Raw genomic sequence first — 15,301 nt, forward strand, 5'->3', positions numbered from 1 at the left:
TGGTGCGAGTCCAAGAAGTTTCCTGCGGTGGAGTTTCAACTGGGACTTTTTTTGTCGTCCTCCTGCAAGCAGGTGTGGATATGTGATCCATAAAGGTCCAAATTTCGTCCCTATCCATTTTCTTCCAGAAACCGTTGGCTGTCATCCCTGAGGGTCAGACTTTTTTGAAGGTAGTTCTGCACATCCAACCTCCCTTTGTACTGCCTACGGCGCCTTGGGATCTTAACGTAGTGCTGCAGTTCGGACTGGTTTGAACCTCTACAGGAGGTTGAGGTCAAGTTTCTCACGTGGAAGGCTGTCACTTTGTTGGCCTTAGCTTCAGCTAGACATTTGTCGGAGTTGGGAGCTTTGTCATGTAAAAGCCCATACTTGATCTTCCATGAAGACAGAGCTGAGCTTCGGACACAGCAGTTTCTTCCGAAGGTTGTGTCGGCATTTCATATCAACCAACCTATTGTGGTGCCAGTTGCGACTGACTCATCAATTTCATCAAAGTCCTTGGATGTTGTAAGGGCTCTAAAGATCTATGTGAGGAGGACTGCTCGTCACAGAAAGTCGGACTCTCTGTTTGTCCTGTATGATCCCAAGAAAATTGGGTGTCCTGCTTCTTAGCAGACGATCTCTCGCTGGATCAGGTTCACTATCCAGCATGCGTATTCTATGGCAGGCTTGCCATGTCCTACGTCTGTTAAGTCCCACTCTACTCGTAAGGTGGGTTCTTCCTGGGCGGCTGCCCGGGGTGTCTCGGCATTACAACTCTGCTGAGCAGCTACTTGGTCGGGGTCGAACACGTTCGCAAAGTTCTACAAGTTTGATACTCTGGCCTAAAGTTTGGTTAGTCGGTTCTGCAGGAGCCTCTGCGCTTTCCCTCCCATTCTGGGAGCTTTGGTACATCCCCATGCTACTAATGTGGACCCCAGCATCCTCTAGGATGTAAGAAAAAACAGGATTTCTCTGACGTCCTAGTGGATGCTGGGGACTCCGTAAGGACCATGGGGAATAGACGGCTCCGCAGGAGACTGGGCACATCTAAGAAAGATTTAGGACTATCTGGTGTGCATTGGCTCCTCCCCCTATGATCCTCCTCCAAGCCTCGGTTAGATTTCTGTGCCCGGCTGAGCTGGATGCACACTAGGGGCTCTCCTGAGCTCCTAGAAGAAAGTATAGTTTAGGTTTTTTATTTTCAGTGAGACCTGCTGGCAACAGGCTCACTGCAACGAGGGACTAAGGGGAGAAGAAGCGAACCTACCTAAGTGGTGGTAGCTTGGGCTTCTTAGGCTACTGGACACCATTAGCTCCAGAGGGATCGAACACAGGACCCGACCTCGTCGTCCGTTCCCGGAGCCGCGCCGCCGTCCCCCTTACAGAGCCAGAAACAAGAAGGTGGTCCAGAAAATCGGCGGCTGAAGACTTCTGTCTTCTCCAAGGTAGCGCACAGCACTGCAGCTGTGCGCCATTGCTCCTCATGCACACCACACACTGCGGTCACTGATGGGTGCAGGGCGCTGGGGGGGGGGGGGGGGCGCCCTGAGCAGCAATAATAACACCTTGGCTGGCAAAACTAACACCATATATAGCCCCAGAGGCTATATAGGTGTATATTAACCCCTGCCAGAAACGATAAAATAGCGGGAGAAAGCCAGCCGAAAAAGGGGCGGAGCCAACTCCCTCAGCACACTGGCGCCATTATTCTCTCACAGCTTCGCTGGAAGGAAGCTCCCTGGCTCTCCGCTGCAGTCCTGCACTACAGAAAGGGTAAAAAAGAGAGGGGGGGCACAATTTAGGCGCAGTATATATATATATATATATATATTATAGGCAGCTATAGGGGAAAACACTCTGTATAGTGATATCCCTGTGTTATATAGCGCCCTGGTGTGTGCTGGCATACTCTCCCTCTGTCTCCCCAAAGGGCTTTGTGGGGTCCTGTCCTCTGTAAGAGCATTCCCTGTGTGTCTGCTGTGTGTCGGTACTGCTGTGTCGACATGTATGATGAGGATAATGATGTGGAGGCGGAGCAAATGCCTGTGAATGTGATGTCACCCCCTGCGGGGTCGACACCAGTGTGGATGGACTTATGGAAGGAATTACGTGACAGTGTCAGCTCCTTACATAAAAGGTTTGACGACATAGGACAGCCGGCTACTCAGCTTGTGCCTGTCCAAGCGTCTCAAATGTCATCAGGGGCTATAAAACGCCCGCTACCTCAGATGACAGATACAGATGTCGACACGGATACCGACTCCAGTGTCGACGATGATGAGACGAGTGTACCCTCCAATAGATCCACCCGTTATATGATTGAGGCTATGAAAAATGTTTTACACATTTCTGATGATACCCCAGGTACCACAAAAAAGGGTATTATGTTTGGTGAGAAAAAACTACCAGTAGTTTTTCCTGCATCTGACGAATTAAATGAGGTGTGTGAGGAAGCGTGGACTTCCCCAGATAAGAAATTGATCATTTCTAAACGGTTAATGGCTGCGTACCCTTTCCTGCCAGAGGATAGGTCACGCTGGGAAACACCCCCTAGGGTAGATAAAGCATTGACACGCTTATCAAAGAAGGTGGCACTACCGTCTCCGGATACGGCCGCCCTTAAAGAACCTGCTGATAGAAAGCTGGAAAGTACCCTAAAAGCTATATACACACACACTGGCATTATATTGAGACCCGCTATTGCATCAGCTTGGATGTGCAGTGCTGCTGCTGCGTGGTCAGAGTCCCTGTCGGAAAACATTGATACCATGGATAGGGACAATATTTTGCTTACGATTGACCATATTAAAGACGCGGTCTTATACATGCGTGATGCACAGAGGGATATTTGCCTGCTGGCATCAAAAATAAGCGCTATGTCCATTGCCGCCAGACGGGGGTTATGGACTAGGCAATGGTCAGGTGATGCCGACTCCAAGCGGCACATGGAAGTTTTACCCTATAAAGGGGTGGAACTTTTTGGGGAAGGTCTTTCAGACCTCGTTTCCACAGCTACTGCTGGGAAATCAACTTTTTTGCCACAGGCTACCCCACAGCAAAAGAAAGCACCGTATTATCAGGTACAGTCCTTTCGGCCCCAGAAAAATAAGCGGGCTAGAGGCTCATCCTTTCTGCCGAGGGGCAGAGGAAGGGGGAAAAAGCTGCAGCACACAGCTAGTTCCCAGGAGCAGAAGTCCTCCCCTGCGTCCGGTAAGTCCACAGCATGACGCTGGGGCTGCTCAGGCGGAATCGGGAACGGTGGGGGCACGTCTCAGGTTTTTCAGCGCACAGTGGGCTCTCTCACAAGTGGATCCCTGGGTCCTTCAAGTAGTATCTCAGGGGTACAGGCTGGAATTCGAGACGTCTCCCCCCCCCGCCGTTTCCTAAAATCTGCCTTGCCGGCAACTCCCTCTGCCAGGGAGGCAGTGTTGGTGGCTATTCAAAAACTGTATTCACAGAAAGTGATCGTCAAGGTACCCCTCCTTCAGCAAGGAAAGGGTTACTACTCCACAATGTTTGTGGTACCGAAACCGGACGGTTCGGTGAGACCCATCTTAAATTTAAAAACCTTGAACACTTATATCAAAGGGTTCAAGTTCAAGATGGAATCGCTCAGGGCGGTTATTGCGAGCCTGGAGGAGGGGGATTACATGGTATCCCTGGACATCAAGGATGCGTACCTGCATGTCCCCATTTACCCTCCGCACCAGGAGTACCTCAGATTTGTGGTACAGGACTGTCACTATCAGTTCCAGACGCTGCCGTTCGGGTTATCCACGGCACCGAGGGTCTTTACCAAGGTAATGGCCGAAATGATGATACTCCTTCGCAAGAAGGGAGTTTTAATTATCCCGTACTTGGACGATCTCCTGATTAAAGGTGAGGTCCAAAGAACAGTTGATAGTGGGGGTGGCACTTTCTCAGGAAGTGCTACAACAGCACGGCTGGATTCTAAACATTCCAAAGTCACAGCTGGTCCCGACGACACGTCTTCTGTTCCTGGGAATGATTCTGGACACAGACCAGAAAAGAGTGTTTCTTCCACTGGAAAAAGCAGAGGAATTGTCATCTCTGGTCAGAGACATCCTAAAACCAGGAAAGGTGTCGGTACATCAATGCACACGAGTCCTGGGAAAAATGGTAGCTTCGTACGAAGCAATTCCATTCGGAAGGTTCCACGCAAGGACGTTCCAGTGGGACCTGTTGGACAAATGGTCCGGGTCCCATCTCCAGATGCAACAGCGGATAACCCTATCGGCCAGAACCAGGGTGTCGCTGCTGTGGTGGCTGCAGAGGGCTCATCTACTAGAGGGCCGCAGATTCGGAATACAGGACTGGGTCCTGGTGACCACGGATGCCAGCCTTCGGGGCTGGGGGGCAGTCACAAAGGGAAGAAATTTCCAAGGACTGTGGTCAAATCAGGAGATTTCTCTTCACATAAATATCCTGGAGCTAAGGGCCATTTACAATGCCCTAAGCCAGGCAAGACCCCTGCTTCAAAACCAGCCGGTACTGATCCAGTCAGACAACATCACGGCGGTCGCCCATGTAAACAGACAGGGCGGCACGAGAAGCAGGATGGCGATGGCAGAAGCCCCAAGGATTCTCAGATGGGCAGAGAATCATGTGTTAGCACTGACGGCAGTGTTCATTCCGGGAGTGGACAACTGGGAAGCAGACTTCCTCAGCAGGCACGACCTCCACCCGGGAGAATGGGGACTTCATCCAGAAGTCTTCCAAATGCTGGTCAACCGGTGGGAAAAACCACAGGTAGACATGATGGCGTCCCGCCTCAACAAGAAGTTGAAAAGATATTGCGCCCGGTCAAGAGACCCTCAGGCGATAGCGGTGGACGCTCTAGTGACACCATGGGTGTACCAGTCGGTTTATGTGTTTCCTCCTCTACCTCTCATACCCAAGGTACTGAAAATAATAAGAAGGCGAGGAGTGAAAACCATACTCGTGGTTCCGGATTGGCCAAGAAGAGCTTGGTACCCGGAACTTCAAGAGATGCTTACAGAGGACCCTTGGCCTCTGCCGCTCAGACAAGACCTGCTGCAGCAGGGACCCTGTCTGTTCCAAGACTTACCGCGGCTGCGTTTGACGGCATGGCGGTTGAACACCGGATCCTGAAGGAAAAGGGTATTCCGGAGGAAGTCATCCCTACCCTGATCAAAGCCAGGAAGGATGTCACCGCAAGACATTATCACCGCATTTGGCGAAAATATGTTGCTTGGTGTGAGGCCATAAAGGCCCCGACGGAGGAATTTCAACTGGGTCGATTCCTGCACTTCCTGCAAGCAGGGGTGACGTTGGGCCTCAAATTGGGGTCCATAAAGGTCCAGATTTCGGCTCTGTCGATTTTCTTCCAAAAAGAACTGGCTTCACTACCCGAAGTTCAGACTTTTGTCAAAGGAGTACTGCATATTCAGCCTCCTTTTGTGCCCCCAGTGGCACCTTGGGATCTCAATGTGGTTTTGGCATTCCTGAAATCACATTGGTTCGAACCACTTAAGACTGTGGATTTAAAATATCTCACGTGGAAAGTGGTCATGCTGTTGGCCTTGGCGTCGGCCAGGCGGGTTTCAGAATTGGCGGCTTTGTCTTGTAAAAGCCCTTATCTGATTTTCCATATGGATAGGGCAGAATTGAGGACTCGTCCTCAGTTTCTCCCAAAGGTGGTCTCAGGTTTTCACTTGAACCAACCTATTGTGGTGCCTGCGGCTACTAGGGACTTGGAGGATTCCAAGTTGCTGGACGTGGTCAGGGCCCTAAAAATTTATATTTCCAGGACGGCTGGAGTCAGAAAGACTGACTCGCTGTTTATCCTGTATGCACCCGCTAAGCTGGGTGCTCCTGCTTCTAAGCAGTCTATTGCGCGCTGGATTTGTAGCACTATTCAGCTGGCGCATTCTGCGGTAGGCTTACCGCAGCCTAAATCTGTAAAAGCCCATTCCACACGGAAGGTGGGCTCATCTTGGGCGGCTGCCCGAGGGGTCTCGGCTTTACAACTTTGCCGAGCAGCTACTTGGTCGGGGGCAAACACGTTTGCAAAATTCTACAAATTTGATACCCTGGCTGAGGAGGACCTGGAATTCTCTCATTCGGTGCTGCAGAGTCATCCGCACTCTCCCGCCCGTTTGGGAGCTTTGGTATAATCCCCATGGTCCTTACGGAGTCCCCAGCATCCACTAGGACGTCAGAGAAAATAAGAATTTACTCACCGGTAATTCTATTTCTCGTAGTCCGTAGTGGATGCTGGGCGCCCATCCCAAGTGCGGATTGTCTGCAATACCTGTACATAGTTATTGTTACAAAAATCGGGTTTTGTTGTGAGCCATCTCTTCAGAGGCTCCATTTGTTATCATACTGTTAACCGGGGTTCCTATCACGTGTTATATGGTGTGATTGGTGTGGCTGGTATGAGTCTTACCCGGGATTCAAAAATCCTTCCTTATTGTGTCAGCTCTTCCGGGCACAGTTCCTAACTGAGGCTTGGAGGAGGGTCATAGGGGGAGGAGCCAGTGCACACCAGATAGTCCTAAATCTTTCTTAGATGTGCCCAGTCTCCTGCGGAGCCGTCTATTCCCCATGGTCCTTACGGAGTCCCCAGCATCCACTACGGACTACGAGAAATAGAATTACCGGTGAGTAAATTCTTATTTTTAATTACCTACCTGTAAATCCTTTTCTCGTAGTCCGTAGTGGATGCTGGGCGCCCACCCAGCGCTTCATGATCCTGCAGTGGTTATTTAGTTCAGTACTGCTTAGTTCTTGGTAAGTACTGTTTTGTTACTTAGTAAGTAATCCTGTTCAGCCGTTGCTGATGTTTTAAGCTAGTTAACTTGGTTTGCCTTGTGTGTGAGCTGGTGTGAATCTCGCCACTTATCTGTGTTAAATCCTTCTCTCGAAGATGTCCGTCTCCTCGGGCACAGTTTCTAGACTGGGTCTGGTAGGAGGGGCATAGAGGGAGGAGCCAGCCCACACTCTCAAACTCTTAAAGTGCCAATGGCTCCTAGTGGACCCGTTCTATACACCATGGTACTAATGTGGACCTCGGCATCCTCTACGAACTACGAGAAAAGGATTTACCGGTAGGTAATTAAAATCATATTTTCTGTTTTGCAGGGTTAATATTTGTGGTAGACAGTAATGACAGAGAACGGGTTAACGAGGCACGCGAGGAGTTAATGAGGATGCTGGCTGAAGACGAGCTTCGGGATGCTGTACTGCTTGTTTTTGCAAATAAACAGGTTTGTTTGTGTCAACTTCAGAATTCTGTAGCCCGCTGCCCTTATTTGGCCTTATACAGAAGGCATTAAAATAAAGCGCATTAAATAAGTGGCAATAAACCCAGTAAATGGTCTCTGACAACAAATCATAATGTTAGCGAATGGACCTGTACATACACGCTTTCTGACAAGCCTTTGCTTTGTGTCAATTTCAGTGTTGCCTCTAGCATTCCTGAGCCCATTATAAAAAAACAGAGTTCTAAGGGAGCCCTCATTTATTGCATAGTACACTGTTATTATGACTGTTTATTTATAAGGCGTCTACAAAAGTACCTAGCAGCATTCAGTAAGGAAGTAGAAAGTATTAGAAAGACCTCGAGGAACAACAAGTAAAGTACAGGACTTTCAAGAAGCATAATAAGTTGTAATACAAGTGTCATGATGAAGTGGAGGTAGAATACAAAGACATGAAAGCTTGCTTTCTAATGGACAAGTAGTACTGATGAATGAGAATGTGAACAAAGGGAGCCTAGGCTAGTAAGGAAATAATGGATGCATTAGTGGTAGCCTTTAATGAACTGGTGCATTTTTAAGGCACTCACAGTTGTGGCACAACACCTTCCACCTAGCTGCGCTATCTGGGATTCTCTGGAGGGTGGTCTCTCTCGGATGTGGTATGCAAGGTCGACAGGGTCTCTAGGTCAAAAGGTCGACATGAGTTTTATTTATTTATTTATTTTTGGTGTAGTTTTCTCCGTACAGTGACCGGGAACCCCAATTAGTGCACCGTGTCCCCTCACAGCTTTGGGCAAGGTGCCTTGGTCCGCTATTGCTGCGCTCGGCACAGGTTCCCATTCCCAATTGTAGTCTGCGTGGATCATTAAGTATGAAAAAGGTCAAAAACAGAAAAAAATTGTGGAAAACTCATGTCAACCTTTTGACCTGTCGACCTAGAACATGTTGACCTAGAGACTGTCGACCTAGTTACTATCGACCAATAGTGGTCGACCTAGTTACTGTCGACCTGGAGACCTGTCTCTCTCTTGGCTGGCATGTATCTGTTGCAGTAGATGATGCAGGAGATAATGAGTAAGTAGATCAGTGTTAAGAACACTCTGAACGCACTGTTTAAAGCAAGGACAAGTTGCAACGTTTCATCTATTCCTGTAATGTGTGCTGGGGAATAGTGTCTCTTAAATTATGTTTTTGAAGTCATTATACATTTGAAAAATACTGTGTGCACATAATACACTATTTGTCTTTATCAATGGTTATGATGGTAATGGGTCAAATTGACTCCTTTTTTAATAATTTCTTTACAGGACCTTCCCAATGCTATGAATGCTGCTGAAATTACAGACAAGCTGGGTCTACATTCTCTGCGTCACCGCAACTGGTACATCCAGTCCACCTGTGCCACCAGTGGAGATGGTCTCTACGAAGGGCTGGACTGGCTAGCCAACCAACTAAAGAACAAGAAGTAATGACTCCTGGCCCTATTTCTGCCTCCCCAGTGTGCGCCTGACTTTTCCTCCCCCCATCCTTTCCATCCAAATTTTCCTCCTCAGCCAGAGCAGGTTGGGTTTGGCCTCTTACGCAGACCATCCTATCCCAACTGCCCCTCCTGGTTCCATACGCTTACTTTGCCGTTTTGGTTTGGGGTGTTTTTAATCGGGTGCCGTGTTTCTTCTGACTCATCCAGCTGCTGTTGCTCTTTATTTGTCCTTTGGAAACGGTGGGTGGGGGAGGACTTGTGAGATTTGGCAGTACATGCCATAACAATCTACCCCCTGTAGACAGGGTTGGTACGGAAGGGGTTTGGGAGCTGTGCTGTTTTGTGTCTGTATGTTCTGTGGATGCTCCCTAAGCTGAAGACTGAGAGATGTTCTTGGCTTATCGTGTTTGTTTTTAAGGCAGGTGTGTCAATGGTTCATACATGACAGTCAGTAAAGCAACCGAGTAAACTGCATTTATATTTGTTTTAAGAAGGGGTACATCAAGATTGGATCCTAATATAAAATAAATGTGACTTGTATTACTACAACAAGGCCATTTTTTCTAACCTTTTACTTTTTACTCTTACTTATATTACAAGGCTTTATAATCTGTCATCTACCGAATATGAAATTAACCCCATACTTATACTGTGGTATAAATAAGCATATTTCTTACTGGGTGGTGCTTAAACCAGGTTCTGCTGCTCTTGTGCTTCATTTGTATCAGATATGCAAGAGTTGTCTTCTGTACTCTGTTTGAATAGAGGTGTTCTAATGAAGCGTAGTGCAATAAAGATGCAGTGGTTGTCATCAAACTGAATTCTGCATACTTTGATGGTTCGAGCTGACCGCACAAAGCCATAGTATTTCCTTAGAAACTGTGTAGAGCCAGTGGGATAACTAAATGTATATGAACTGTGCATGCGGGTTGTGCTTTTAATTTCTAAACACCTGCTGTAATGAAATAAGAGGTTATCCGAGCACATTGTGCTCTAGTAGTTAAATCTCGCCACCCTTATTTATAATGACTCCAGCAGCTCCCAATGATGTAACTGTGGCAATCTACACTCCTCCTGTCAGTTACATCACTGGGAACGGGTCCAGCTGTTAAAACTCCAAGTGCATTTATTTGCATTAAAAAAAGTAAAGTAAAATGAAGAATTGTGTATAACATGCACTGACACTTCTATTCAAACTTGGTTCTTAAATCTTTATTTTTAAATCGAAATTGGCACGATAATTCTACTTTATATGAAAGTATACAGGCCATTGTGCTCATGGTTTTAAGCTGGATCTTTTCACAACTTGTTACTGTCTCTGAAGCTAAAGGCATGACAGGGATTTAGTGCTAAGGTGATTCATCTTTACATCATAGATTTGAAACAGATTTTCCAAGTGACCTTTTTTCTGTCTGCAGAATGTTTTCAGATGGAATAATGAGTATTATTGGCTTGGAATGAAAGTCGAATGCAAAAATCACACCCAATCATATCTGATTTTGATACAGATTAACAGACCTATAATGCTTCATTGTTATAATGCTATATTGCTTTCCTGTGGCTCCAGCATAGACAGTATTCTGGTCCACAGCAATTAGCTGAGCATCATGGGAGATTTAAATCAGAAATAGCAAAGGTTGACTATCCCTAATTTGGCCCTTTTTAACGGACGCAAATTTCTGAGTTCTCATCTTTTCTGAGTAAAAGTCTGCTACTGTAGGAGTTGGAAAAGCTGCATTGCAATAGGATTTAACTCCAAAGTGAAATAACAGTGTAGTGCCCAAATCAACAGTTCACTACGACAAACGCTCCTGCGTGGTCACATGCCAAAGGTCCGTACAAAGAAAAAAGAGGAATGAAAATTAATTAAAGCATATTTTATAATGAACATGTGCAAGAGGTTGCTTTTGACTGCTCTATCTCGCTTCTGTTTTAGTTGTAGTTAGAGCACCATTATCAATCAAGCTATCCATTCCTAAATGAACAAAGTGTACGTGTTTCTTTTCATAAGGCCTGATTCTGAGTTGGGAGTAAAGCGAAAAGAGCAAGTACTCTTGGTCAAAACTGTGCAACTGCAGGTGAGGCAGGTTTAAAATGTGCAGAGAGATTTACATTTGGGAGAGATGTGTCCAAAAACAAATTTGAATTGCAGTGCAAAACAAAGCTGCCCAGTATTTGTGGCCTACATGCGAAAGCAGCGGTATTTAACATGCATGCAAATGAAAAACATGGCTTGTCCAGGTACAGTTATGCTCTATTTTTGCATTACTCGCACCTCGGAATCAGGCCCCTAGGGGTCGATGTACTAAGCCTTGGATGGAGATAAAGTACCAGCCAATCCGCCCTAACTGCCATGTTACAGGCTGTGTTTGAAAAATGACAGCAGCTGGTTGGTTGGTTGGTAGTTTATCTCCATCCACTTTATCTCTCTCCAAGTGTTAGTACATAGACCTCTTAGGAGGAGATGTACTAAGCAGTGGTAAGAGTGGAGAGATGAGCCAGTGGATAAATTGCCCATGGCAACCAATCAGATGCTCTGTATAATTTTATAGTATGCAAATTATAAATGTTACTTCAATGCTGATTGGTTGCCATGGGCAATTTTTCCACTGCCTCTTTTCTCCCCTCTAGTACATCTCTCCCACAGTCTTTTAGGTGGGTATTAATTTGTGAGCAATTGGCCTGATTCAGAGATGTATACAAAACTGATGTTTATATACACCTCTGATGGTGTGAGATCTGTGCATGTACAGAACTCGACATCGGTCGCAGCGCCCTGGACCCCACAGCATGTAAGCCCCATTTTGCGGAGGACATGTGTCAGCCCCGTTTTGTAGGCGTGCAGAGGTCAAGGTCTGCATATTCTGGCGCAGATTTACTGGCCTCAGCAGCATGATTACTCCGGATAGATATCTTGAGTAACCTGAGGGTTAGTCAAATGTCCGATGTCCTCACAGATGAGCCATTGCTTCGCCTTAGTTCGCAGCGGCAGATCTGGGAAGCTGGCAGGTGTCCTCTAATTACACAAGACTCCTCCTACGGCAGTAACATCTCCAGCTGCTGCGTACAAAGACACAGAGGCTGTGTGGTCTTCATCTATCTTTTAATCCGGCCCTATGCCTGGATGCGAACATTACCTTTTAATACAGTAGGTAATCTCATTTTCCTATTCCCCTCTTTGAAATCAGGGAAAAATGAGTGAGGACATTGGTGACGGAGGGCCTTTGTCTAACCGTTCCAGCGAGCCCACACATATCGCTCACAACTGAAATCTCCCTCAAAGGCCAATTGGCCTAATTCAGATCTGATTGCAGCAGCAAATTTGTTAGCTAATGGGTAAAACCATGTGCACTGCAGGGGAGGCAGATGTAACATGTGCAGAGAGAGTTAGATTTGGGTGGGGTGTGTTCAAACTGAAATCTAAATTGCAGTGTAAAAATAAAGCAGCCAGTATTTACCCTGCACAGAAACAATATAACCCACCCAAATCTAACACTCTCTGCAAATGTTATATCTGCCCCCCCCCTCCCCCCCCTGCAGTGCACATGGTTTTGCCCATTAGCTAACAAATTTGCTGCTGCGATCAGGTCTGAATTAGGCCCCATGTCTGTTAGTTATCTGCATATTTATATTTCTGTGAGTGGCTGCTGCCATGGTGCTTGCTTTACCAATGTAAGATTGTTAGCAGTTGGGCAAAACCATGTGCACTGCAGGTGGGCAGATATAACCTGTGCAGAGAGAGTCAGATTTGGGTGGGGTGTGTTCAAACTGAAATCTAAGTTGCAGTGTAAAAATAAAGCAGCCAGTATTTACCCTGCACAGAAACAATATAACCCACACAAATCTAACTCTCTCTGCAAATGTTATATCTACCACACCTGCAGTGCACATGGTTTTGCCCAACTGCTAACAAATTTGCTGCTGCTATCAACTCTGACTTACCCCCTAAGTGCTAGTACTGTACATTGAAAAAGCAAAATAAACAACTGCATGACATGTTTGAAACTATAAAAAATACTGGAAATGTCTAAAATTCCATAAATAATATTATGAATTGTAAACATAAAACATTTTGATTTATTTACTAAACAGCACTTTTGTGTCATTTTAAATATCCATAAAGCGCAATAAAACAGAGCCACCCAATGGCTAAGTGATAAAACACAGTATATAATCTTGTTTGTTATTCAAAACAGTTATTTTTATTTATTTATTTTTTCTAATTAAGAAATTCCATTGTTTTACTTGACAATGAGAATCTTATGAATCACATACTATTTGTAAAAAAACATCATTTTTATCCACGTCATGTATTTCCATCTCAATGACCTGACCAGTTATCACATTTTTGATGTGTCCAGTAAATCAGGAATACTTTTATAAAGGTGAGTTTGACTACAGTCTGACCACCTTATTATATTGTAAGTCTCCAGCATGTCCATTTATACCCAACTATAAGGTCATCATAATGGTCACAGCATCTGCAGATGGGAACATCCTGCAGGAGACCGTGACCTGTGCCATTATGTAGGGCAAGGGAAGCAATCTGTGGCACTCCAGCTGCTGTGGAACAGCACATCCCAGCATGCCTTGCTACAGTTTTGCTGTTAGGGCATGAACAAATTGTGGCTGGATTGTGTAGTTACAAAGCAGCTGAAGTGTCACGGCTGCCTACCCCTGATGTAGGGAGAGGTTTGCTATCTCATTTCACACCCAGTATTTAAAATGTGTGGTGTCAAAAACTCCATTTTGTACATACGACTCTTTTCAGGGTTTTTTTTGTTATTAGTTACTTTTGCTTTGATTTTTGACTGATAGGACTTTTTTTTTTCTTCAGAACATATGGACATGAATATATATTTTTATATAGGCGTCTTAGAGGAAAGAAAAAAAACATACAAAAATAGAAAGGGAAAGCCTTTCTAGAACCCTGCCTTAGGCATGGATGACAATTCCAGAATCCTGATTTACAGAGAACCAAATATTGTTGAACATGGACGGTTGGTGTTTCACTTTCTGCAGCTGTGCTATCAGGTGTACACTGAAGTCACAGTGCAGCTACAGGGCTTATCCACAACAGTTAGCAGGTGCAAGTGTTGTATGAGAGACCAGAACGCTGTGCTACAGACGGGAGAAAGTCAACACAGTGCAAAATAGTACATAAGATTGAGTAGCAGTGTTTTACTCAGAAAATACATTGGTTATTGTATCCCTTAGATGCAACAATATTTCAAAACTGAGGAGCCAACATTGTAGGAAGTAATGTATTTAAAGAGGAGGAAACTTGGAGCACTTTGAAAAATGCAGGCAAACTGGGGCACTTACCATCCTGGATTTCTTGGAGACTTTGTAATATACCCTGAGTTGCTGCTGGTAGTTAGACTCCTGGGTGTTATTGCCTATATTCCCTTGAACCCTGAGGTGTGTCCATCAAGAAAGTGGCACTGATAAACCTGAGCAGCCATTGTTTTTCAAACCATGTAGTGCACTTTCCACATAAGGGACCATTTTTATTTTCAGTGATTTGATATTTATTGATATTGTTTGGTTGTAATCAGGTTTTTTTCCTTAGTTAATACTGTTGCCTCAGTAGACTTTTTAACTGTGCTCTCTGTCTCTTTTACCTCTGGTCTGTATAATGGAACGTGTGGTTTGAGTTGGGTATTCTCTTTCTGTTTGTATACTTTGGAATGTAAGCTGTATGTGTTTAAATTGAATTAAACCACTGGAAGCAAGACTGTGTTTCTTTTCTTGTGTTAACCCAAGATTTCAGTTTCCTGTTGTCTGAATCTGACAATTGAAGAGGCGAGTGGATGAAGCTGTTAAAAAGAAATTCTTTTACTAATTTTCACTTCATATGCTGTATTCACATGAATCTTACTGCTATAGTCACTACGTTTGGTAATATGTTACTATGATCCCTAGGTCATAACACCTTCATCAATTAAAAATAAAACAAATGTTTCAGAAAAATGTTACATAACACCGTCATATTTGCATGGCCTGCCTGTAAACTGACAAATGTATTGTTAAACTGGCCCACGGGTATGCAGTTTTAACACATAGGTGATTTTGTCTCTGCAACATGCTGCAGTGAATGCATTGCAGAGAGTGATGTTGCAAAGTCTATTACACCATTCATTTAAATGACTAGAAATTCATTTAAACTGTTTACAAAACTGCTGCAGGCTGCTACTGCGGCATTTTCAAGTAGTTCCGTGTAATCAATGAGAGTTAACAAATCAAATATTAGCTGTCACAGAAATATCCTGAGTGGTTTTCTAGCTGTGTGGCATGCTATTATTAAGCTCAGATAGTTGCCCATATTTTGTATCTCTTATGTGGAGTCTAAAAACTGTGTGATAAATGTAATCTTGGGAGTCAGATTACCATTTAGACTTTTTGATGCAGGTCATCGTTCATATTTATTGCCATTAACTGAAGTGGCATCTTATATCTTAAAATTGTTTTAGTGATGTACAATTAAATATATAATATTTCATACTTTAAGGTTAGGATTTAGTATTTATGTTTATGCTAATTTTGCATATATTTTTCTGACCAATCCTATACACAGAAGAGCAGATGCTTT

At 44.9% G+C, this 15,301-nt stretch overlaps 1 protein-coding gene across 6 annotated transcripts in view; it reads left to right on the forward strand.

The window, feature by feature from the left end:
* The window catches only part of ARF3 (ADP ribosylation factor 3), a 92,515-nt gene extending 78,071 nt beyond the window's left edge, over window positions 1-14,444 (forward strand). For all 6 annotated transcript variants that reach the window (XM_063952706.1, XM_063952707.1, XM_063952704.1 and 3 more), the window contains 2 exons: window positions 7,111-7,235; window positions 8,537-14,444. In XM_063952706.1, coding sequence (XP_063808776.1) covers window positions 7,111-7,235; window positions 8,537-8,698 — 287 coding nt within the window. In that variant the 3' untranslated portion in view covers window positions 8,699-14,444. The remainder of the gene's footprint in view (window positions 1-7,110; window positions 7,236-8,536) is intronic.
* The last annotated feature ends 857 nt before the right edge of the window (window positions 14,445-15,301 follow it).

The sequence above is a fragment of the Pseudophryne corroboree genome, chromosome 2 (assembly GCF_028390025.1).
Source record: "Pseudophryne corroboree isolate aPseCor3 chromosome 2, aPseCor3.hap2, whole genome shotgun sequence".
NCBI lineage: Eukaryota > Metazoa > Chordata > Amphibia > Anura > Myobatrachidae > Pseudophryne > Pseudophryne corroboree.